The 25,519-nt window shown below is 39.6% G+C and overlaps 2 protein-coding genes across 3 annotated transcripts in view; one reads left to right on the top strand and one right to left on the bottom strand.

Moving 5' to 3' along the window:
- The window catches only part of CTNNA2 (catenin alpha 2), a 760,050-nt gene that overhangs the window by 542,175 nt on the left and 192,356 nt on the right, over positions 1–25,519 (top strand). The window lies entirely within an intron of this gene.
- LRRTM1 (leucine rich repeat transmembrane neuronal 1) lies at positions 12,865–15,570 on the bottom strand. The gene has a single exon (XM_034772972.1). It carries the CDS (start codon positions 14,727–14,729, stop codon positions 13,164–13,166), a length of 1,566 nt encoding a protein of 521 aa, XP_034628863.1. The 5' UTR covers positions 14,730–15,570; the 3' UTR covers positions 12,865–13,163.

Raw genomic sequence — 25,519 nt, 5'->3', positions numbered from 1 at the left:
GTGATGGAAGGCAGGTATATTAGCCCTAAAATGCTTAAGTCCCTTTTCTCCATGAGCTAAAAAGAAGTTACCTTAGGTCAACTAGGGACGCCTGCATCCAATTAAGGGCTGCCTGTGACCTATAAAAACCCCTCTTCTGGTGAGTGAAGAGGAGGAGAGATGAGAGACAAGCTGCAGCAGGGCTAGTAGCAACAGGGAGAAAAAGGCTTTTCATGGGGGGGAAGGCAGCTCTCCTCCCTATTGAGGAAGGAAACCAAACTAACTGACGTTTTGGGGAAGGACTGGCACACGGAGGCCAGGATAACAAGGCAATACCCCTCAGACTGGGCATGGAGAAAGATTCCCTTTTTGTGTTATGAATTGTTTCCTTTTGGTTTGGCTAAAGAGTGCTGCTTAGGCCTACCCTGCAGCCCACCTTGTAAATATTGAAAAACAAACCCTGAGTGAGGAAGAAAAACTCTCCGGAGTGGGACTGACTTGCTCCAGACCCCCACCACCAGAGCAGAAATGCTGAGCCTATCTAGGTGAAGGAGGTGCCTTACCACATATGTTTGTTTTACTCCTACTGCCTATTAATTTCATTGGATGACCCCTGGTTCTTGTGTTACGTGAAGGGGTAAATAATACTTCCTTATTCTCTTTCTCCACATCATTCGTGATCATATAGACTTGTATCATATACCCCTTAGTCGCCTCTTTTCAATAAGAACATAAGAGTAGCCATATTAGATCAGACTAAAGGTCCATTTAGCCCAGTATCCTGTCTTCTGACAGTGGCCAATGCCAATTGCTCCTGGGGGGATGACCAGAACAGATAATCATTAAGTGATCCATCCCCTATCGCCAGGGCCGGCTTCAGCTTTTTTGCCGCCCCAAGCGGGGAAGGAAAAAAAAAAAAGAGATAATGTCACGATTGGCGGCACTTTGGCGGCAGCTCTACTGCGCCACTTCATTCTTCAGCGGCCGGTTCTTCCCTCCGAGAGGGATTGAGGGACCCGCCACCGAATTGCCGCTGAAGACCTGGACGTGCTGCCCCTTTCCGTTGGCCGCCCCAAGCACCTACTTCCTGCTCTGGTGTCTGGAGCCAGCCCTGCCTGTCGCCCATTCCCAGCTTCTGGCAAACGAAGGCTAGGGACACCATCCCTGCCCATTCTGGCTAATAATCATTGATGGACCTACCCTCCATGAACTTAGCTAGTTCTTTTTTGAACCCTCTTATAGGCTTGGCCTTCACAACATCCTCTGGCAAAGAGTTCCACAGACAGACTGTGCGTTGTGTAAAAAAAATACTTCCTTTTCATTGTTTTAAACCAGCTGTCTGTTAATTTAATTTGGACCCCTGGTTCTTGTGTTTTGAGAAGGAGTAAATAACACTTCCTTATTTACTTTCTCCACACCAGTCGTGATTTTATAAACCTCAATCATATCCCCCCTTAGTTGTCTCTTTTCCAAGCTGAAGAGTCCCAGTCTTATTAATCTCTCTTCATACAGAAGCAGTTCCATACCCCTAATCATTCTTGTTGCCCTTTTCTGAACCTTTTCCAATTCCAATATGTATTTTTTGAGATGGGACGACCACATTTGCATGCAATATTCAAGATGTGGGCATACTATGGATTTATATAGGGGCAATATGATATTTTCTGTCTTATTTTCTATTCCTTTCTTAATGATTCCCAACATTCTGTTTACTTTTTTGACTTCCATGGCACATTGAGTGGATGTTTTCAGAGAACTATCCACAATTACTCCAAGATTTCTTTCTTTAGTGGTAACAGCTAATTTAGACCCCATCATTTTATATGTATAGTTCGGATTATGTTTTCCAATGTGCATTACTTAGCATTTATCAAAATTGAATTTCATCACCCAGTTTTGAGAAATCCTTTTCACAGTCTGCCTGGGACTTAACTATCTTGAGAAGTTTTGTATCATCTGCAAATTTTGCCTCCTCACTGTTTACCCCTTTTTCCAGATCATTTATGAACATGTTGAATATGACTGGTCCCAGTACAGACCCCTGCGGGACACCACTACTTACCTCTCTCTGCATTTTGAAAACTGACCATTTATTCCTACCCTTTGTTTCCTATCCTTTAACCAGTTACCCATCCATGAGAGGACTTTCCCTGTTATCCCATGACTACTTACTTTGCTTAAGACCCTTTGGTGAGGAACCTTGTTAAAGGCTTTCTGAAAATCTAAGTACACCATATCCATTGGATCCCCCTTGTCCACATGTTGTTGACCCCCTCAAAGAATTCTAGTAGATTGGTGAGGCATGATTTCCTTTACAAAAACCATGTTGACTCTTCCCCAACAAACTATGTCCATGTAGGTGTCTGAAAATTTTGCTCTTTACTATCCTTCCTTATGTCATTCCCTATGTCTTTCAAGCTGAACTGTCACAGTCCTTTTAATCTCTCCTTCTGTGGAAGCTGTTCCATACCCCTAATCAATTGTGTTGCCCTTCCCTTTATCTTTTCCAATTCTCATATATTTTTTTAGGTGACACAACCAGGACTGCATACAGTACTCAAGATGTGGGTGTACCATGGATTTATACAGTGGCATTATGTTTTCTGCTTATTATCTAAACCTTTCCTAATGATTTCTAACATTCTGTTAGCTTTATTAACTGCAACTACACATTGAGCAGATGTTTTCAGAGAACTATCTTCAATGACTCCAAGAACTTTCTTTAGTGATAACAGCTAATTTAGACCCCATGATTTTGTATGTATAGTTGGGTGTAATCGGGTGCAGACTCACCTGGCAGTGCCCCCTGCTGGTCATCTTGGGGAATTAGCTTCCAGCCTCTGGAGCACTCCCTGTCAGCCAGTGTCGTGCTACCGCTGGCTCCCATGACCCTCCCGGACCCCGGGTGACCCTTTCAGTGGTTGCTGCCCCCTGGCAGTACCCCATTGTTTCTCAGGGTCCCCCCCACCCAGGGGAACCCCCACCCACTACCTCACCTCAGTTGTAGGCTACTGCCAATCTCCAACTCACCCCCACACCCTGGGGCAGACTGCAGTGTAAGCCACTCATCATAGGCAAGGTTGGGTCTGGACCTGCTGCCTCCACCTATTGTTGGGCTGCCCTTCAGCAGCCCCAGTACTGGTCTTAGGCCCTCAGGTAGGCCCGCAGCCTGGGGGTTTTCCAGGCTGGAGTGCCCCAGCTCCTCTAGCCTTCCCCCAGCCCTGCTCCACTCCCAGTACCCTGCTCGGCTCCCTAACAGCCAGGCCATTCTCTCTCTACAAGCAGAGAGAGACTGTTTGGGCTTCTGGCTCGCAGCCTCTTATAGGGACCAGCTGGGCCTGATTGGGGCATGGCTCCAGCTGTTACTGCCTTCCCCAATCAGCTGCGAGACTTTTGCCTCCTTTCTTTTTACGCTTGCAGGGTTTCTTTGTGTTTGTTGGGGTGGAGGGTGGGAGGAGGGAGTGTTGAGCGAGAAGGCAGTGTTATTGGCCTAAGTTTAGAGAATGTTTATTAGGTGTATCTGGCTCATGCTCCCTTGAAAAACTCCCCTGTTTGCAGCTCCTGTTTGCTAGCGCCTCGGGTCACTTATGAGCTGTTTTTTAAAACCCCTGCTCTCTCTGATTTAGCCCTGTGACGTTGTGCAGTCTATATGGTTTTATAAAAACTTGATAATAAGTCAATATAATGTAACTGAGATAGTTTTAGAGAAAATACGGTAATAAGTGAATGTAACGTAACTGGGATATGCTTCATGCAAAAGGTCTCTTGTAAGGTATCATTACAAAGCTTATAATCTACTGAGTATGATCATCTGATTTGTATAAATGTACCACTCTTGTATCTAAAACTAGAAATATAAAATGTAACTCTGAGGGCCTATTGTAATTGTGTAAAGTGTGGACCATTAATGATGGTTTGGAATCTTGATGACTCCCATTGTCTGCAGATGGCTGTATTTACCTGTGAGTCTTCCTGTATATGTGTGTGCTGGCAAGTGAGTAATGAAGTCTTGCAGTGACATGTGATCATGTCACCTGCACTGGAATCCATCTTTAACCTGGTGCTTTTCCAGTGAGGGGGGGGTGGAAACCCAGAGAGACAAAGAGTTCCCGCCTTATGCAAAAGATATATAAAGGGGGGAAGAGAACAGAGAGGGAGAGGAGCCATCATGAAGAATCCCCTAGCTACCACCTGAGCTGCAACAAGAGCTGTACCAGGGGAAAGAATTGTGCCCAGCCCTGGAAGGTGTCCAGTCTGAGAAAAACTTACTGAAGCATCTCTGAGGGTGAGATTATCTGTATTTAGTTTGATTAGGCATAGATTTGCGCATTTTATTTTATTTTGCTTGTGACTTACTTTGTTCTGTCTGTTACTACTTTGAACCACTTAAATCCTACTGTCTGTATTTAATAAAATCACTTTTTATTTAGTAATTTACTCAGAGTATGTATTAATACCTGAGGGAGCAAACAGCTGTGCATATCTCTCTATCAGTGTTATAGAGGGCGAACAATTTGAGTTTGCCCTGCATAAGCTTTATTCAGGGTAAACCGGATTTATTTGGGTTTAGACCCCATTGGGAGTTGGGCATCTGAGTGCTAAAGACAAGCACACTACTGTGAGCTGTCTTCAGGTAAACTTGCAGCTTTGGGACAGGAGATTCAGACCCTGGATCTGTGTCTGGAGCCAGACGGGAGTGTCTGGCTCAGCAAGACAGAGTGCTGGAGTCCTGAGCTGGCAGGGAAAACAGAAGCAGGGGTAGTCTTTGCACATCGGGTGGCAGCTCCCAAGGGGGTTTCTGTGATCCAACCCATTCCCCTCTTGTGAAGTAATCCTAAAGGGATGACAGGCTAGAGCCTCCTTAGGCAGATCTGAGCCTTGCCTGGCAGGCCCCTAGACTCAGCACACAGTCCCCTGAACAGACCACACAATACATTTCTATCAAGCAGGCACACGGCAAGCAAGCACACAACAACAAACCACTAACAGACAACAAACTCACCCCCTTCGCCTGGAGAACTCCCTCGCAAAAGTCCCCTGTTTGCTAGCCCCTGAAAGCAAGTTCTGGTTTCATCATTGTACACTTAAGTCAAATGGCATGGAGGTTCCATGTGGGTGACAGATGGTGATAGTATAGTCAAGGGTAAAGAAGCATGAAAATACCAGGGCAAAGGAAGGTCCTCAGGAGTGTCTATATTAGATCTTGTGGACTTCTGGTTTCCCCCTATATATGGTGCATATACTTTTTGTTTTGTACTTTGATTGTATCTTTGGGTGGATGTCATGACCCAGCATAATCTGTTGATGAGGGCCATCCCCATTGTAGGCATCCATCACTTCTGTGTCTGACTATTCCTCACTTTGCCAGTTACCTCCAGTGAGTTTACTTCCTCAAATTTGCTGTCTAATATACAAACTATTAGCAGTTAATTCTGTCTCAGCAAGCATTAACTTCTGGAGTTTGATCATTCTGTCCCATGCTGTTTTATCCATAGAGTACAATCCGTATACTGCCTGTCCCCCTGTCTATTTACTCTCCCCATGGTTGCCTTACGTTTAGGGACATATAAGCAATATCTTCCTTCACCTCATCTCTGGTAGTACTAGGCCCTGTACCGCATTTCTGTCAGTACCATCAGTTTTCCAGCCTCGTTGGTACTTTGATTTGGATCTCTCTGTACTGTGAATCTTATGGAATTACTTAGCCCATTGACATAAATTCATGTAGTAAAAATGTATGCAGCATATTAGGTTATCATTCTGTAATGAGTTAATTACAATCAAGATATTATCTAGATATCTGAACTGATGGTATGATCTTTTTCTGAGGTTGTTTATGTGGAAAGCAAAAATGCCTCACATTAAGGTTTAAGGTCATGGCAGTGAGCAGCTGATTATGCTAACGTGAAGTAACGGTGTCCAATACAGTATGACATTTACATGAAGTTGAGGTAAACATTTGACATTCAGTGGCCTCTTTAGCATTGGGATTGAAAACCTTTTAGCAGCAGCCACAAATTTATGTTTGCTGTTGGAAAATTGCTTTGGGAAATGATCTGGATCAGAGAAGTAAATTTTCTGTCAAGATAAACTTTAGTAGTGAGCCAAGTTTGGTTTAAAAAATCCCTAGATGTTTTATCTCATTTTTATTAACGTTCTTTAATATTTACCACACTCTCTCTTAGCAAGCCAAACTGTCAGTAAAAGCATTGAACTACAGGCACAGATTCAGGTTTACTCCAGAGAGCTCACTTTAGCTCTAGTCTTGCAAACACGAGCCATTGATAGCAGACGTGCTTCAAAGAGCTGGCAGTTGCTAAAAGAATAAAAACCACTGGAATTCAATAACTGTGAACTATTCTTGCAGTTTAGTTTTGGATTCTCAGATTTTATTTTATTTTTCTTTTGATTCAGATTCTTTTTCAGCTGATGTACAAATTCTGGGAGTGGAAAGACAGGGATGAGGAGGGACTGGAAATTAAGGAGAATAAAAATGGAGCAGACTTAATACAAACAGGAAAGAAAATCTGTGTTTAAAGGATCTTCATAAAACAGTTTCCAGTTTGAGTCCCACATCTATTAGGAAGCTGTTTGCCTGCACCTTTTACTACTCATTAGAACACAGAAGTGTCCTATTCCGTTGAGTCTTGTTATAGGCTGCAGTGAATACCTTAATTGGATAACCCCCTTTTCTATCAGTTAAATACACACATGCATATTTCTTATTACGGATTTTATTGAAAAAAACAATTTGAAGTCTTCTGTCATTAAACTCTACTGCTACAGCTCGCTGTTAGTAGGAAAGGGAACAGCATGTCTTCAGAGGAACCCAGAGGAAAGTCTGCTGAGTCTATGTGCTTAGTCACTAATCGTATAAGCCAATCATAATTTAAAATCATCTGCATTAAGCATGAGGACTGGCTGGCACAGTGGATTTGATACAAACCTGTCACATTTGGAGTCTTGTAGTCAGCGCTTGATAATGTCACAAATGGAAATGAATTGGGCATAATCCCATACTGTCCACAGTAACGAACACCTAGCTGGGCATTACTAGCTGTGCCTGCTGTGGACGTGAACAGTGCAGGAGAGTTGGTGTGGATCAGAATTGAGGTTTATTAGTAGAGCTGTGTGTGATGTTTGCCTAGCACCTGCTCACTCTATTTATATTTGGCCACTGCTAATAGTTCTTCACTCCCAGGAGCACTGAGTTTTACACGTTGCTTTTGTAAAATACATTTTTTACTTCTCCCTTCATGTGAATAGTTGGCACATTTCTGAACTCAGAGTTCATTTCATTTTGGTCGGCTACATTTCATTATTTCCCACAGATTCTTCCTCCCTGGCCTTGAAAGTAGACTGTTAGGGATGACTGATACTAGAGAACAAGAAGAACAATTGGTTTAAATCCTAAATAATTGTGTCTGAGTACCAGCAAGTGACATCTTATTAATAATAATAATTAATTAATAATAATGATAAAATGTCTGTCTTGAAAAGAAATACAGATTTCACTCCAAATATGTTCATTATAAACCCGACATATTGCAATAAAATTACAGTGCTCCTCAGCATTCAGCTGGGTTCTTCACAGTCACCCACCCAATTATAAATTTCTGTCTTGTTGCTTTGTTTCATTCATTTAGTGTACTCAGGCCTTTTTTTTTTTTTTTTTTTTTAAGACAACTTCAGAGGCAGACTGCATTCAACCCAGTTCTTTCAGCAAGTTTCTCTGCTCTAACAAAGGATGTGGGTAATGCTTTCCATGGTTTTGATTGTTTGATTTTTACCTAATAAATACTCTGAATGGTTGTTTCTAAGAACTGACTGGGTTTGGTGTGTGTCAGTATTTCTCTGAAATGTTAACCTTAGATCTCTGGCATTTTTCCAGACCACCAGACAAATTCAGGCTTTGAGGGTAAGTATATGTTTCCTCAAGTAACTGGACATTCAACTTGTTAACACTGGATTGGTCCTAACGAGCAACCTTGTGGCATACTGATAAATTGTACTTGGGAAAAATGCCTGATATTTGTTTGTTGTAATATCTGTGACTACAAAAGCTGAGTGTGAGAGAGATTGAGTCAGGGGATGGTTAAGAGAATCAATTGAGCTCAAGCTTAGCTCTGAAAATGGACACTTTTTGTTAGGAAAGAAAACTGCTTTTGGTATAAATATCTAGTTTTCTAGAAAGTCCATAGTGACTTGCTACTAATACAGCTAGGAAATGCGGCTGATGAAACAGAAAGAGGTACATGATGTTGGAATTCAACTACCAGAATTGTGGAGAGGGAAGAGTGCATTGTTGTTTAGATTCACCTCCCAATGAAAGTGTGTGTGTGTGTGTGTGTGACAGTATCCTTCTAGAATGTCTTTGGATGGCCCTCCTACAATTACAACATGGGAGGTAACATAGAAAAAGCTAACTTATCTTGTCTGCCTTGTCACCTATCCTTCTCTCTCCCTTTTTCATGTTCCTCCATCCTTCGTTTTTGTCTTTCTTATGCAGCAAACCTATATTTTTATTATAGTCTCCTTTCCACAACCCCTTCCATCTTTGCTTGCTCATTCTGTAAAGCGATATATTTCTATACCCACCTCAGCCTTAGATTTTTTTTTCCTTATCTTTGCCGGTTCTTTTGGTTTATCATCTTTTTTTTTTAAACCTGGTTTAGTCCTCTTCAATTAAGTCTTTTCCCCTTGTCTTTTCCCTCCTTGTCCTCATTTCCTTCCTCTTTTCTTTAATTTGAATATATTTTAGCAGTAGTAATAAGCTTGCTAATTAAATGCTGCTTCCCATTTGCCTTTCTGAAAGCTGTCTGATGTGGGCTTTTTATTCAGAATGTTCTTTTGCTACCACAGTAGAACAAAACACAAAAGGAAACAAATTTAGTATGTCTGAAAAAAAGCAAATGCTGGGCTTTTTAATCAGAGCAGACGAAGATGATTAAATATAGGCATTTAAAGAGTTACTCAGTACCCTGACCATAAAAACATACCATGTATGTTAAACTATACAAAATACGTTCAGGTATATGATCTTTCTTTGATATACACAAGCAAGGAGATTAAGAGCTTCATCTAAGGTTTCATCCTTAGCCCACTATAGAATACCTAGATATTGCTGTGCATATGGCATGTAAGATCAGCCACTGGTGTACTTAAGCACCGGCAGTACTTAAGTACAATGAGGAGTCTAAAGGATGGAGTTTACAGCTTTAACTTAGAATTTCTTTGTATTTATATTCAGGCCAGATACAGAATATGATACATTAGCATTGATTTTGTGAGTTCATGTCATTTTTTTCTGTAGTTCAGAAAGTAAAAGAAAAAGCCGGGAAGGGACATAAATCATCCCTCATATGTATTCAGAGCATATACACTAACATTTCCTTCAGAACCGTTATTGGGTACACTGTGACTGCGTATTGATGTTAGTAGCAAAAGATTGTCTATTAGGGATACATAACACTGACTGAGTATTAACAATCCTCATGAAAGATAGTTTCCTTGCCTTGTCTTGTGTGTGAAAATACTGAAAGGAACAGCTTGAGCTAATTGCCTAGTTAAAAAAGGGAGATTTTCTTTCTAGTGGAACATAATAAGGGGATGTATTTAAAATAGTTTTACCCTCTGACCTTCCCCTAGAAACTCTTGGGCGAGAAACTGTGTCACATTTCACCCAGAAGCATATTTTTGTAGCCATACGATAAATCTCTGATAAGGGGATCAAAACAGAAACACTGACATTTCTGTGGATAGTTAGTTGAATATCAAATCTGACAGGAATAATCAGCAAGTGCTTTCTCCTATTGCTCCACGTACACTACAAAGGTAGTGATGTTCAAATATACCCACGTAAACTGCCTGAAAGTGGAATGGATATCACTGCATTTTGATTAGTTGGATTGTAACACAATAAATGCTTCCCCTTTGCATTTGGAATATTCATTTATTTCTCACATTAACTTTCAGAACAGATTTGGGCAGCCTTTAGAGTATCATTGTGGTTTATAGTCATATAGCTTAACTTAAATGACAAGGGACCACAGTGACTGCTCAGGACCCCCAAGAGATATGTACAGGTGTCCTTTGGAGACCTGAAGAAGCAGAAGTTTGTCTTGTGATGTTGTGGCTGTCACTCGTCTGTTTAGAAAAAAGATTGTTTGTGATTATTTGAAAAATATCATCTCCGAAGTTGAATATCTGTTATCCTATGTGTGGAGGGTTCATCTATCAGCAATGGGGAGCAAGTCATTGGTGGTAACTACTCTCCTTTTAGAGAAATGGTAAGAGGAAGTAATGAGATTAGCCCTCATTGTGAAAAGTACTGCACTTTTAAAAATCAGATTATCTCTTTTAGTTTGCTTAAGGTGTCAATGCAAGATGCATGAAGCACAGAGGTGAATAAATCACCAAGGCTGAATTGTTCAAGTCTCTCAAAACCTGGTTTGAAATCGCTAACACTGATAAACAGCATGAATAATCTGTAGATGTTTGCAATGACTTGCGTGTAAAACACACCCCACCCGTATGCTAAAAATATGAAGAAAGCTGGTATGTTTGCATCAGTCTTGCAGCAGATTTACATGCACCCAGACATTTTATATGTACATGAACTCTGAGGAAAAATGAATACACCGGCACTGTTTCTTATAGCAACAGGAGTTACTGAAGAAATAAATGCAGTTCAATGTTTTTCACATATGTAGAACTTCAACTGTCTTGGGGTGGTCTTGGAACCACTTCTGTCAAACCAACTTAAACCAATCAGTTTGCAAGATGACATTAATGTTACATTTTGATTTGAGGGGCATACCATAGTGCTTGTAATTAAAGTTAGTGAGCCAAATTCTGCAGACCTGCCTCAGGCAAAACCCCCATTTGCACTCAGTGGAGATTTTCATGAGCAAAGACTGGAAAATATGGCCCTAAATTAGCATTGTGTAAGGTATTTTGTCTTAAAAAACTCAGCAGACACTGAATCAAACAAGGGGCTGTCTTGCTGTTGGTTCCATCATTGATCATTTAGGGCCTTATCTTCTTCCAGTGAAGTCAATGGGAGTTTTGCCATTGACTTCAGTGGTTGAAGGATTAGATCCTTGCAGATTTGAAGTGGAACATAAAGATAAATGCACTATTGCTTACATGGTTAAATACCATCCTAGCTATAATGGTCTGAGCAAATTTCAAGACAGCAGGGAAATTGTAAGTGGCTTAAAACCAAAATCATTAATTTTTGATTTTAAAATTTGCAATAATGAAAAAAAAAAAAAAAAATCCTCTCCCGATGCGGATTATCTTGGCTTTCATTTATGATATTGTAGTTTTACTATATAACATAATCTGATTACAGTGCAGGAATACTTCATATTTAATTAATATAAATCAGAGTGAAAGTTGCTAAAGAGATGAAGAATAAGCTTTGGCTCTTCGAAGGATGTGCTCATTTGACATTTAGAAATAATTTATAGAATATTCCTTTTTATATAATTAAACATTATTGCCTACTAAGGGTCTATGCAGAAAAAAAAAAACCTTGGTTTGATCCTTTCATGATCTGTATTTTATAAACCCTGTCTTAGTGTTATAGGCATTTTTAAAAAAAATTGTACATCTAAGTTAACATTAAAAATGTCAATTTTGTGGCACTTTCTTACATTGTTGCTAGCCCTGGCATGAAGAAATAAGTACAAAGTGTATACATTTTACAAAATCCTTTATCTGTCATATTTTATTAGAATGGTATACTGTATGAAGAAGGTTTGAAAAGGTGCATTGCCTGATGATATAAAAATGCAACACCCTCGTTTTCATTGATATGTGTGGAGTGGTTCAGAAAAGCAATCAGTAGGTTGGTCACATATTGGAGAGAAAAATCCAAAATACAGGAAAAGCAAGCATTTAAAGAAAGGCAATAAAATGAAACAGCTGCATGGCTCTGTATTAACAAAGCACTGTTGATATAATCACCAATCCCTGTGTCAATACTTAGTAAGGTAGGATCCTATACTTTCTACCTCTGCAGATATTTTTAGAAGGGTGGGCTGTTAAGGATGTCTTGTGATTAAAGTGACTGGCAAGCTAGGCATTCCCAAGACAGGGTTTTATAGTGGTTAACTATGGTAACCATAAGTATGCTTTAATCACCCTATGCCTAATGGGCCTGCAGTGTTACACCCAAGGTTCTACTTTTGAAACACACAGATCTTTCACTACTGAAAATTGGATTGCTGCCTCCTTAGTCCTTTCATCATTACTCTACATTGCACAGATCAGTGGTTTCTCTGCTTTTAGCATTCGGCATAAGAGCATGAAAGGGGGACATGCTAGTAGATTTTAAATAGGCCCTTTAAAATAAGGTGTGTTTTTTGTTTTTTTTTAAGGGAAAGACGAAGTAGCATTTTGTAGCTGTCTATTTTTTTTAATCAGACTTTGCAATGTGATTAATTCCGATACAGAATGTACTGATGGGATACGCTGCATCTTTGTGGCTCTTAGTACAACTTAGAAGTCAGCTGTCTTGAAAAATCTTCAGAAATATTCCCTAGTGACAGATTAGAACTTTAGCCTTTCCAAGATGACTCAGCTCCTTCTTTTAGTGATATACTGTTACAGGTAGCATATTAACAAAAATATATTTGCTATGCCATGCTTTTTTTTTTATCATCAGTAACATGGTGTATGTGGATGTGTAATAATTACAGTGTGAAGCCATCTGCTAAATTTTAATTTTTCAATTTTATGTGGCTTCCTCACTGCTAGATTTTCATTTCAACACTTGTATGTGAAGAGAAAAGAGGTTAAACTGTTGTATTTTGCATACAGGTAACAATTCATGTAGTATACACCAGTCTGTAAAAACTGTAAATGCTATTTTTTTTATTTTAAACATTTTTGTAGTTTACAAAAAAAATCAATCAATAGTTGGTACCTTTTTACACTCTCGGATTCCTGAATATTGTCAGATCTTCAAAGGGAATATTATCATATGAAATGTTAGGACTGACTGTCCTGAAGATTTTAAGACACAATAAAGCTAACATATCAAGTCTTTTAGACAGATCCTCTTACAATTTCAGCAAAGAAGTGCATCAAAAATCATCAGAAAAGCACAGTAAACCCCCATCCAACTGTCTGCCCATTGTTATTTGGTTGCACACTGTTTAAATTCCCACAGAAAATCACACCTCACATTCCCTTGCTGGCTGCTGGTGACAGGAACAAGATCCATATTCATTAATGATCACCAGGGCTCCTTCAATGTGGTTGGGTTTGTAATCAACGTAATACTCCTGGGCTGACATGGCAGCCATTTGATGCATGGTTTGTTTCTGCTTCTGCTTTCTGCGCTGTGTCACAAAGCACTGTCTGAGTTGCCTTAGGCTGGCTGGAAAACACTTCCAGGAGACATACAACACTAAAACCACTATGAGGAAAGAGAAAATCAGTGCCATGGTCCCTGTCACCACCTTGTGAATCTGAACAGCATTCTCAGTGTTTTCATTGGGGATAGTTACGGTTATGGCATTTGTTGTTCTTTCTCCGTCAGTATCCTGCACATCATATATTATTGTGGCAGGGCTATAAGTGAACATTTGGTCGCTGTTGTTTGTTACTGCTGATAGCATGTTAACACTTGTTGGGTCTTCTGCATCTTCGCATAAGTGAAAAGCATACACGGCATCTAAAACATCCTCCCCCTGTGCATATTCAGGGGTGGCACAGAGCAGATTGCTGTCATAGCGACCCTTAAAGTTACTTAGCCAGGAGGCCAAGGCGCAAACGTTACGGCTGCAATCCCAGATGTTTGCAGAAAGGCTGATGCTAGTGAGTGATTTCCAGGAGTTGAGGATTCTTGGATCAATGTAGGTTAGCTGGTTGGAATCCAGCTGCAGTGATTGGAGGTGAGGTACACTTTCGAAAACATGAGGTTCAATGTATTCAATCTCATTGCCAGAGAGATCCATTTTTTCCAATTTCCATATCCAGTCCAAGGAATTGACTACAATAGTGACTTTATTCCTTCGTAGGCAGAGAGAATGCAGTGAAATGAGCCTTGGAAAATGGGCTAAATTCACCTTCACCAAATCATTGTGCTCGAGGTGTAGTTCAGTGAGTTTAAACAAGCCTGCAAACGAGTTTCGAGCCAGGCTTTTCAACTGATTGTATCCTATGTCTAGAAACTTCAGGCTGCGACAGTCCTGAAAAATTCTCACTGGCACAAACTTGATGGCGTTTGACCGCATGTGCAAAGTTGTTAGTTTTCTCAGCCCATGAAACAGATCTGGTTCCAAAGACTGCAGGTTATTATATGATAAATCCACACTACGCAAGTTTGGCATAGGTCGGAAAGTAGTATTGGGCAGTTGAGTGATTTTGTTGGAACTCAGAGTGAGTTCTTTAACTCTCCGCAATTTTTGAAAGGCATTCTCCTCCACTGAGCAAATGTGATTGTGATCCAGATAGAGCCACGTGAGCTGCATTAACCCTGTGAACTGTCCATCATGCAGCTCTGAAAGGCTGTTGTACCGCAGAGACAAGCCCATCATGCCCGACAGGTTGCGAGGCATCTCTGTAAGATTCAATGACTCACAGTACAAAAGCCTGCCCTCACACCGACATAGCTGTGGACACCCACTATTCACGGCTGGAAGCATTTTTAAAAAGACACCCAGTGTACACAGTATCAACCCTGGGGGCTTCCACAGCAACCAGTTTAAACAGAGACCAATAAGAAGGAAATCCATTAGCAAGAATATTTCCAAATATGCTTGAGAATGTCCATTGAAATCTTTTCAAATTCTACATCATATTTTATTTCAGGGCAAAAAAAAAAAAGACACAGAGGCAAATATTTCACTTTACAGCATGCAGGAGCTGTGCAGCATTAAAGTTCACAGACATTCACAGGTAAAAGGATGTTGATTTTGTTCATGTTAGATGCTGCAGCAAAGAAAAAAAATCTTTCTTCATGAAAGAATTTAATTAAAAAGTGTCTTACCCACCCTTTTCCAGAGAGTGACAACCTCCATTCAGTTGCTTCCTTTGTGTTTGGACTAATTATATGCAGAACTAAAAAAGACCCCTCTGTGCTACAAATTCAGTCCCTTTCAATTTTGTGCAAAGCTGGCAGGCTCACAATGTCTTATTTTGCTTCTGCTCAAAGAGCTAAAGGGATGTCCAGCTAGCTTTTTAGCGGACTTCTAGGACCTGCAAGTTTCAGAACTATGTGCATGAGCTTGATCTTCTCTTTCTCTCTCTCTCTGTGTCCTTTTCTCTGCAGTTAATACTGTGACGTTGTGAAAAAAACTCCAAACTCTTTACTAACGACTCCACAGGATTTGACAATCTCTTTAATGTCCATCATTTGAAACGATCATTGACCGGCACAACCTTTACTCCACAGAGACAGATTACAATTCACTCACTGACCGGCTAAGGATAGCTTTATTTCCCATTCTTTGTTCGCTTTGCTTGTTAGGTGATGCTTAGAGCAGAGAGAGAGACAGCAAGAATCCCTTCCCTTCAGCTGAGCAGTATGTTGCTAAAGCATGCAGAGGCACCTAGTGCTCACTGAGTGTCGTAAGCTGCTCATGATTGTACGCCTGCACTGTGCATCTCAGACATGGGCAGATTGAAAAGGGGTGGGCATAAAACCAACATTTTAGTGAGCCAGGAAAGTAATATATGTTCTTTGATGAAATGGAAAATACTTTAAGCCTATCTCTCCATTTCTCAAACACACACACACAAAAATCATCAGCAGGAGCCCGGCATTTCTAAGTAGGAAGCTATAGAATTAGATTTTTTTCTTTCTTCCCCCCCATCCCTTTTGTTTAAACTCGACTGAATTCATAAGGCACATAGGGATTAGATGGGGGGGCAGTATTTGTTTCTTGTTTTGAGAATGAGTATATAAAATGTGATTTTTGGATTTTTTCTCTCTCTCTTTTTTTTTTTCCCCCCCAAGACAAACGTTTGAATTTTATAGTCATTTGTTGGGAATGTTTTTATTCGGATACCCTCTCACCAGTGCATGTTTGGGAATTCTGTGCGATCTTTCTCACAGAAAGGCACTAAGAGCTCTGCAAATTCTAATGTCTGGACTCATATGTTTTAATTACATTTGGTCTTTTACCATCCTGCATATTTTTAATGTGGTCAGCATATGCTTTTCCTAATGGCGCTTTTTTTTTTTTTTTTTGCAGTGTATGCTACGACACACAGAACTATTATTCATGCAGCATAAAGAATGCTGTGCTTTCTGAATGAGATCAACATGCAGGTTGTCCCTTTAGTGTGTGTGTCGTGGGGAGAGAGGGGATTTGGAACCCGATTAGATTACGTTTTCCCAATTGTGCTGCCCTTTGTTCCATGGACCAACAAATCATTGCATACTAATTTTCATTCATCATTATGTATAGAAAAGACCACTGTTGATAAGCTATCTCTGTAATCTTTAGACCGAGAAATATGCAATACTATTGTCGGGGAGATATTGGCCATCCTTTTCCATTATGAAATACCATCAGAAAGGAATCTGCTGACAAATGCTATTGGGACTGACAACTCGGGGTTCAGTGTGTCTCTTTAAGGAAGTTTGACATGAAAACACATTTCATGCAAAAGTGCTGTTCTCTTATTTAAGTCACCATTGATTATTAGGTGGGTGTGTAAAGTTAGATTAGCTTCGAGTTTGGCTACAATATTGACCAAAACAGTTTTTCAGGTTTTTGATAAATCAATACAAGATCCTGGTTCTACTAAATGTATTTGATTATGATTGGCTGCGTTGAGCATGTACTGGTAGAGCTCAAGGAACACAGTAATTTGATACAGCAGAAGTTCTCTTCCAAGGGAAGTCACAGAAAACTTAATGCCAAAAATATGTTCAGGAATTGAAACATGAATATGTGAGAGAATAATTTCAAACATATTTGTGCAAAACATCATTTGAAAATAGCTTAAAATTCTTGGATTGCAGTCTCAGAACTGGGAATCAAGAATTCTTTATCTTTCTAATTCAATGTATTTATGTCCTTCTACTGTACATATCCATTATTTTCCAATAAGAGTGGGTGGGCACATACCAAAATCTGAAACTTTTGTAGCATTTAAACTTCTCGCCTGGATGGAAAATTGACCGTGTTCCTCCTCCCACTCGTGTTCCTTATTCACAGCTCAGGAAGTCCTGCAGTGGCAACTACAGCCTGTTCCTGTCCCGTAGTAGCGGTGCATATTGGCTTCTCTTTCCCAGTACACAAAAACATTGGGGAAAGTGATGAAAGAACATGGGGAGCAGGAGCGCCGCCAGCTTTTCCTCAGCGCGCCGAAATGCCACCCTCCCACAGAGGTGGCGGAAGGTCCCACCGCGGAAATACCGCTGCGGTCGCCGCCCCCCAAATCGCAGCGCCCTAGGCGACCGCCTGGGTCGCCTAATGGGTTGCGCCGGCCCTGATGGGGAGAGACTAAGGGAAGCAGACAAGGAAAGGGAGGCTGTACATTCATGTCCATGCCAGGGCATATTCAGGATTCCAGTTCTGAGTATTTGATGAAGTCAGTAGCAGAGGCTGAAGCATTGGGCCTGTATGGAGACCGCACAAAACCCGCAACGTTTTAGGACTGGAATCCCAGGAGGAGCTTAACACTCTCTGCCACTGAACAGGTCAGGGGCAGCTCCGCAAAGGGAACGTCACAGAATTCCCTTATCCCTTCAAGAGAGGTTGGCAGGTCCTATATTTATAATGATGATATCAACCACTTAAATGGCATAAAGGAGCCATAGGCAGTTGCAAATCATCAGAAAAAAAATTCTTCTGGCATTGGTGAGCACTCTACTGGGCATTCATTTTCTAAATCTGGCCCCTTCTCCAATGGTGTAGGAGGAAGAGAGGTTTGGGGGAAAGGTGCTGCCCTGCTCCAATCCACCCATCTTGCATGGGCATAGGATCTATTAAGGATCCGATGCCAGTGGCATAAATTAGATCTTACTGCAGCTGATGTAAGTAGTGTCAAAGTGAAGGCTGGCTCTTAGAATTAGGGGGCCAGAATTAGGGCGCACTGAGCAAAGCTCTGTTGCAGGAGAGAATGTGCCCCATCTCTAAAAGGCTTTTGTACAAAGAAACCAGGTCATTCTAAGAATGGCAGAGCTCAATATGTCTAGCTACAGCCATTGAAGCAATGGGTTGACTAAATCCAAGAAGCATGGAATATGGGTTCGAACAAAAATAAAATTGGGTGAATGTGTCTTGGTTCTACAATGTCTTTGGTAAACTTGTCTATCAGAGAGTGGCTAAACATTTTAAAATGTACCTTTTACTGCAATAAAAACAGAAATCTGCTTTCAACCTAATTGTTCTTCGGATGACTTAATTTCCTCTGTCAAAGCTGTTATCACTGCCAACTTGTTAAGTTTACACATTTTCTACAGTTTAAAGCCCTATGGCAAATTTGTATAAATTAAAAGACTTCAGTTAGTTGTATAAAATGCAGCTATTATAAGTTGTTTTCAGAAGTATAAATTAAGTATATATGTATTTAAAGGAGACTGATCAAATCAATGCAAAGTAGGTTGCAGAAGATAAATATACAGCTTTAGAAAAAGTTTAGCTGATAGTAGATAATGTTTTCACCCCTCAAACTACATATTGAAATCATCACACAAATGAAATTTGCTGGTATTCCAGTGCAATGATTCGCAAAATTGTTCACGATGTAAAAGTAAGTGATAAAGTCATCTTTCTTTAATTTGTTTAGTCTACTTCCATTTGATATTGTCTTCATATTAATGTTATTTGTACATTTAACAAGTTAGCACGTTAACTAGTTTCAATCATACTTCATATTTATTAATTTCTGGTATTGTATGCTATAATTATCATTTATGCCCAAACATTTATTAGGTCCAAATCTGTACTTCACTATACTGATTTATACCCTGTGTTATACAGGAAATCAGACTAGATGATCACAGTGGTCCCTTCTAGACTTGAAAAATATGAATCTATGACTTCAGTAGAGTTCCACCAGTGTAAATAAATGCAGAATTTGGCTCATAATCTCTAAGTGTATGTATACTCTTTATTTTCTTAACAATCAAATATGTAATCTCAAAAATGTGCAAGATCCCATTAAGCAGAGTGTATAATCTTGTTTATGCCATGCACCAAAAATACCAAGAATGTACTTCTTGCTTTTGGTATTTTCTAAGTTATTTCTATCAGGGTAATAAGGAATGGGAATTTGATTGGTGATTTTAATTTCCCTTTGTGGCTAGGAATGGACAAACTCAAACCTTGATCTTTACACTGTAGTCTTTAATTTTCAAGTGCAGTGAACTGTGGCATTTTTATAAAGGAAACATTTAAAGAAAGAAAAGGAAAAGAAAAGACATGACTTCAAGGGTAGCAAATTAAATCTGTTATTGCTCTGATATTTACATCTTGGACACTCCTGGCATTCGGCTCACTGTCCCTCCCAAATAGGATTCAGAATATCAGTTGATGAGTGGATGAGCTATGTAAAATGGTATTTTTAGTGGCCACATAAACATTGCAATATACAAGTTTTTTTAATCAAAATGACTCTGGCCATTCAAGGTGTTGAAGTAATAAGTAAAAGATAGCTATCTCTGCTGCCTTACTATCAGTACAGAATAGACACATTGGATGTGTTATGATCTTTAAGAAATAGATATTTTATGTAAATCAGCCTATTTATTTTGACAATGTGATAAATACACTTTTATCTCTTCATGCAGATACTTGGTTGCCATCACCAGCCATAACAGTTACCCATGTGAACCTCTGTAAAGTCAGTTATGGAGTCATACAAAATTGTCAGTGTATCTTTAAAAGAAAATATATCAATAGTGAGACAATGTCTCTTGTGTCCACTTATTACTAGTGTAAAATTCCCATAAGCTAAAGAGTTACCGACTCTCTCCCTGAGTATCTGTGAAATTGCAGCATGGTTATCTGGCTGCACAATGGAAATCTGTAACCAATCATGTTGGTTGTGAACGTCCTGAAGTCAACTTTTGTCTACACTGAGAAAAATGAGTTGTGTTAACCAAAAAGTTTTAATGAATACACACATTGTTAAAGACCACATAGCACATAGTTAGGCACAGATAGTTGTGCTATAAACAATTAAGCTGCTTGTAAACAACTCCTAGTTCATGAACGTCTAGACTAGAATTTTGCTCTTGTTGTAACTCGAGTTAACTGCATTTCAGTTAAATCTAGTTAACTAACACCTTCAGAAATGCTAATCTAGACACGCCACAAACATTTATTCCAAGACCTTCCAAAGCATTTCTGGAGGTGTTACTTAACTAGAGTTAATTGATTTCCAGTGAACTGGTGTTAAAATGGGACCACACACCAGCCTAGACATATCCCAGGGTCATCGTTTCCACTTATTGTTAGCCATGACTAGGTAACACATTTCAAAATATAACTGTCTTTGCCGATACTACATACTAAATGGTCTTTAAAACATATTAATTGAAGTGTGTTAATTGATACATCTTGTAACCCAACTCATTTTCCCGGCATAGAGTAAACCTAAGGTTATGTTTCATTGGAAAGAGACACATTTCTACATTGAGATAGCTAATTTGACATAGTGATTGCAATGTAAAATCCTTGTTGAGACAAGGCACAGGTAATTTTTACCTTGAAGTAGCAAGTCAAAATCAACCCTTTACCCTCCCACCAGGGGTTTAAATTTGACTAGCTAGCTTAAAGGAAAAAATACCTGTGCCTTGTCTCAACTGGGATTTTACATTGAGATAGCTGTCTTTATGTCAAAAACTCACCTTTTTTGCAGTGAAGACAAAGCCTCTCTGCCAAAAAACACTACTCAGACTAGTAAGGTGCAGGAATTCATAGAAAGAAAGTTCTTAAATAAGTTTTCAGAAACTTGGGGGAAAATTAAAAGCTGTTCCTGGCAGCCTTACTGGGGAATCATTTTACAAATGGATAAACTGTTCTTGGAAAATCTTCACAGTGCATTAGGCACAAATCTGTTCTCCATAGTATTAGGAAAACAGTCCTTCTCAAGTCACTTCTTTAGCTCCTTTCCAAATATATTTCTCATGAGCAATCAGAAAATCAAAACAAAAACAAATTCCACTCAGTGCCGATATTTGTTTTCTCATACCTTCTTGCAGGAATATAGTATAGTTCCCACTATACCATTGCTATGGAGTATGCACTGCCCCAATTAGTTACGGAATTTGAGACTAAATTAATTTCCAGGCATCTGATGTTTTGGCACTGAGAACATTAGCATAAATAGGCTAGGTTGGTGCAAGGTTTTTCTACCTGAGCCAACGAACAAACCAGACTTGGAATAAAGTCTCTAGTTGTGCTTTCTTCAGTCAGAACAGGAATTATTGCAAGTGAGTGAGTAAGGCATTACAGTTAAGCAATATGTTTCCAGATAATTTTATTGGAATGTTTTATAGTCTGAAATGGTCTCTGAACTCCTAGAAATCCTAGTCTCTAAACAATACAGACTGGCCTAGATAGTCATTGGGATAGATGATGATCAATATCTCACAACCCCAACAAAAAACATACAAACAGATCTTTGGCAGACTAAATCATGCCCAGATATCTGTGCCTTTTTGCATATTTTGGCTCTTTAGAAGGGCAATATTTTTATGCTACCATCCTTCTGCTCTGACAATATACAGAGGCCGAAAGGAGGAAATTTACAAAATGACCATTATCAGAATATAGACCTCCTTTTGAAATCATTTTTTTCCATGCAATCCATTTCACTGGAAGATTATAGGAAGTTTACATCTTATCATATATAGTAGGAAAAATATAAATACTGATGATCATATCAAATAGGGATTAATTTTGATAATGGTGGTAAACCTAGAGAAGCTGAAGCATTGCTATAATTTATATTGCTACAATGTCTAGAAATACCAGTCATGGACCAAGATTCCATGGTGTTGGGCACTGTAAAAACACATAACACAAAGATGGTCCCTGTCCTGACAAGTGTACAATCTGACCTTTCTTTAAATTATTGCCAATAATTAATAGGCATTACTGAACAATGTAGTGTGTTTGTGTGTGTAGGGATATATATATATATTTTAAAGAAAGCTATCTTTGTTCTTTAACAGCCTAATTTAAAGTCAATTGAAGTCAATGCAAAGCTTTGGATCACGCCTCTTCAATTTTTTTTTATGTTTTCACTTTCCTATGCTAAGGACCTTGCAAAAAAAGAGACATGATAGTGATCAGTAAAAAGCTTTGATTCTTATTGTCTTTAAAAAATGATTTGAAACGTATAGTGAATTCTATAAACAGATGCAAAGTCACTTGAGAAGTTGACCTTCGTCTCAGGGGCATCTAATATACTTAGCGTTCCTAACTAGTGAGTGTTTCTACTCACCGATGCAATTCTGAGTCTTTAATTTTGGTAGTCTCTGCTATAGGATGAATATCATAGAGTTTATTAGGACCCATTCCATATTTTGTGCACAATTAGTGCAAGGCTTCATAGTAAAACTACATTGTCCTCTCTAAAGGAAAGTGACACAAGGGAAAACCTGTTTTTTTCAGGACAGTGGGCCTTTTTGTGTCTGTTAAGAATTCTAAAGAACCATTTTTAAAGAACACTTGGCTCACTTTGTACTCTTTTTGTAGTGCAAATACTTATAATCTGGCAAGAGAGTGCTTGATTTCTTTTTCAGATTTGGTACGGAGCCAAGCTTGTATTAGTTAGAGATTCTGAATCAAAATCAGTGGTCAGTATCTGTGAAATGCCCAATAGCTCAAAATGTACTGTAGATCTTTTAACATTATTTAGAGATTGTTGTCTCTGAACAATGTCTTTGTGTATAAATGCATTCTGCATGTTATATCTGAGTGACACTACACACTGTGGAAAAATAATAATTTTACACGATTATGTCAGTGAAGTTCCAAATAATGTGATCCTATGACAATGGTAAATCCTAGGTATGTGGGAAATAATTGGTGTGAAACTAGAAACACTTGATATGTGCCCCTTTTTTGAGTTTGTAGTGTGTATCTGCCACTCCAGACCCAGTGACCGGGGATCCATCTCCCACTGTGCATTGGCCCAAGCAGCTCCTCTTCTCCTAGCCACGTGGGCTCAGGACAGTGGGGACAGAGAAACAACTCCCAGGAGATTCCCAGCATGATACTTCAGCAGCTCACATCATAGTCTATGCTGCTTAATTGTCAGTTCATGAGAGATTCTTCAGATTGGCTACAAACCCCACCCTCTTTCCAAGGCCCTAAATTGGGGATGTGATCCACCTGGGGAGTAGGAAAATAAAGGACAAAAAGTGATTAAGGAAACCAATTTGTCATTGGGAATATGCCATCTGAGGACAGAAGTATAGCTAGAATGGTAGACGGGCACCGTTTATATATAATAACAACGGCTTAGTGAAGGAGCATTTGAGGATAGTTTAAAAAAAAATTATAAAAGTAATCATGCATGCCCCATCATCATCCTGCTCATTCTTTGTGTATGTCGTATGCCTGTCCTCCCCCTCTTCATATGTCTTGTCTTTTTGTAGATCGAGTCTCTTCAGGACATGTACTGTTTCCTTTGTTTCTGTTTTGATACAGTGCCTAGCATAATTGGGGGAGGGATAGCTCAGTGGTTTGAGCATTGGCCTGCTAAACCCAGGGTTATGAGTTCAATTCTTGAGGGGGCCACGTAGGAATCTGGGGCAAAATCCATACTTGGTCCCGCTAGTGAAGGCAGGGGATTGGACTCAATGACCTTTCAGGGCCCCTTCCAGTTCTATGAGATAAGTATATCTCCATATATTATAATTGGGCACCAATTCTGACTGAGGCCTTTGTGCTGTGGTTCAAGACTAATAATACACAAAACTGGGATGCTTCATGCAAACATTTTGGGGGCCAGCATAAAGTTATTTGAAGTTGCCCATGAAATTTGTTTCATGCCATATGGAAAGATTTGCCACATGGTATTTCTGCAGATTGTTATATTAGCTGATCCTAGCCTGTGTGCTGAGGTAGGTCAGCTGAAGCCATGTTCACTTGTTCTCACAGGCTTATTGAGCATTGGAGGAGATATGCTACCAAAACATGTTAAAGATATCATCTTTCAAAAATACCAGAGAGAGTTAGAAGGCCATTTCTGCCCCCAAGAAAATAACTCCAGGAAAGGTAATTAGGGTTTGTCAAATGGAAGATCTGTAACAGGGTTTGTTGCATAGGGATGGTGGTCCGTGGGTTCTGGTGAAGACCCCTGCAGGATTCAATGAGCAGGCAGACTATTGGATACGTACCTGAAACAAGCTCAGTTCTCAACATTTGGAGTTTTCTTTTGACTTTTTTGTTTTGTTTTTTTTTTGGTATGGTTTTATAACATTAAGGCTGGTTTACAATATAATTTTATATGTAGCTTTGGGTGTTATTACTGGGATTTACATTTTTCTTTTGATGTTGTTTGTTGTTGTTATTACCCTTGTGACCTTGAAGAAGGACAATAATTATTTGAAGGGGAAAGGACAACACTGTGTTAGTATGGGAGTCGTAGCTCAGCAGGGGAAACTTAGAAGGTGTGCAGTTTCCATATTCTTGTTGGTTTGAGTCCAAATCCGAACCATCTCAACTTGCCCTATGTCTAGCTTTTATGTAGCTGAGGAAGAATTGGGATTAGTGTGCACATTTTTCATTCTGGGTTCTCATTACTTTTATCTGAGGTATTTATTGTCTGGTCTGTTGCTGATATTTGCTTTTGCTTCTGAAGTATCTGCGAAAGTACCTCATTTTGGAGGTGGCCAAATTATATGATGCCGTTCCTGTATAATCATATTTTATTACATGTTCATCTGCTACAAGTGAATCCTGTGATTGTCAGTGTGCAGGTCACAGCCCGCTGAGGTCAGATCCTTTGAGTACAAATTAAAAATTAGGAGAGGGAATACTAGTTTGGAACCAGGGTGGGATTCTATCTAATTCAGCTCTGCCACTATTGCTTCTCAAGTGCAGCCTCTGTACTGGTGACCTCCTCTCTTGTTGGAACATGAGAATGTGCTGCTGGGCCGATTACAGACTGTTTTGGGTATTCATACTTCTTTGGTTTCTATGCACCAGACCAAACAGATGGACAAGATGGACAACCTTTCCACTATTTGTGCATTTAGCATAACACCACCAATCCTGTTCCATATTCAAAGTGGGATATCTGAAAACCCTGGACAATCTCTTCCTCCTATATTCTCCCATCAGTTACATCCACAACCTCTTCCCCTCCTCCATCACAAAAATAAAGGCTGATCACAGGATACTGTTATTCTGCTTAAGAAATATTGAAGAGGTGAAAGGAAATGTTCTGTCACAATTTAAATCCTCCTTCAAGGTCTGTAGCCAGAAGGTAGTGATGGGCACCTGATCCTGTGCCATTGGAGGGCACTTGTGGAGTAACACAAGGTTCAATCATCTCTCCTTGCCTTTTCCTTATCTTCATGCAGCCACTGGAAGAATTTCTGAAACTC

This window comes from Trachemys scripta, chromosome 5 (genome assembly GCF_013100865.1).
Source record: "Trachemys scripta elegans isolate TJP31775 chromosome 5, CAS_Tse_1.0, whole genome shotgun sequence".
NCBI classification, from domain to species: Eukaryota; Metazoa; Chordata; order Testudines; family Emydidae; genus Trachemys; species Trachemys scripta.
This window is presented reverse-complemented; position numbering and strand designations above follow the sequence as displayed.

What these genes read in the sequence shown, in the direction of transcription:
- LRRTM1 (XM_034772972.1), bottom strand. Translation starts at nt 14,729, where the DNA reads ATGGATTTCCTTCTTATTGGTCTCTGTTTAAACTGGTTGCTGTGGAAG.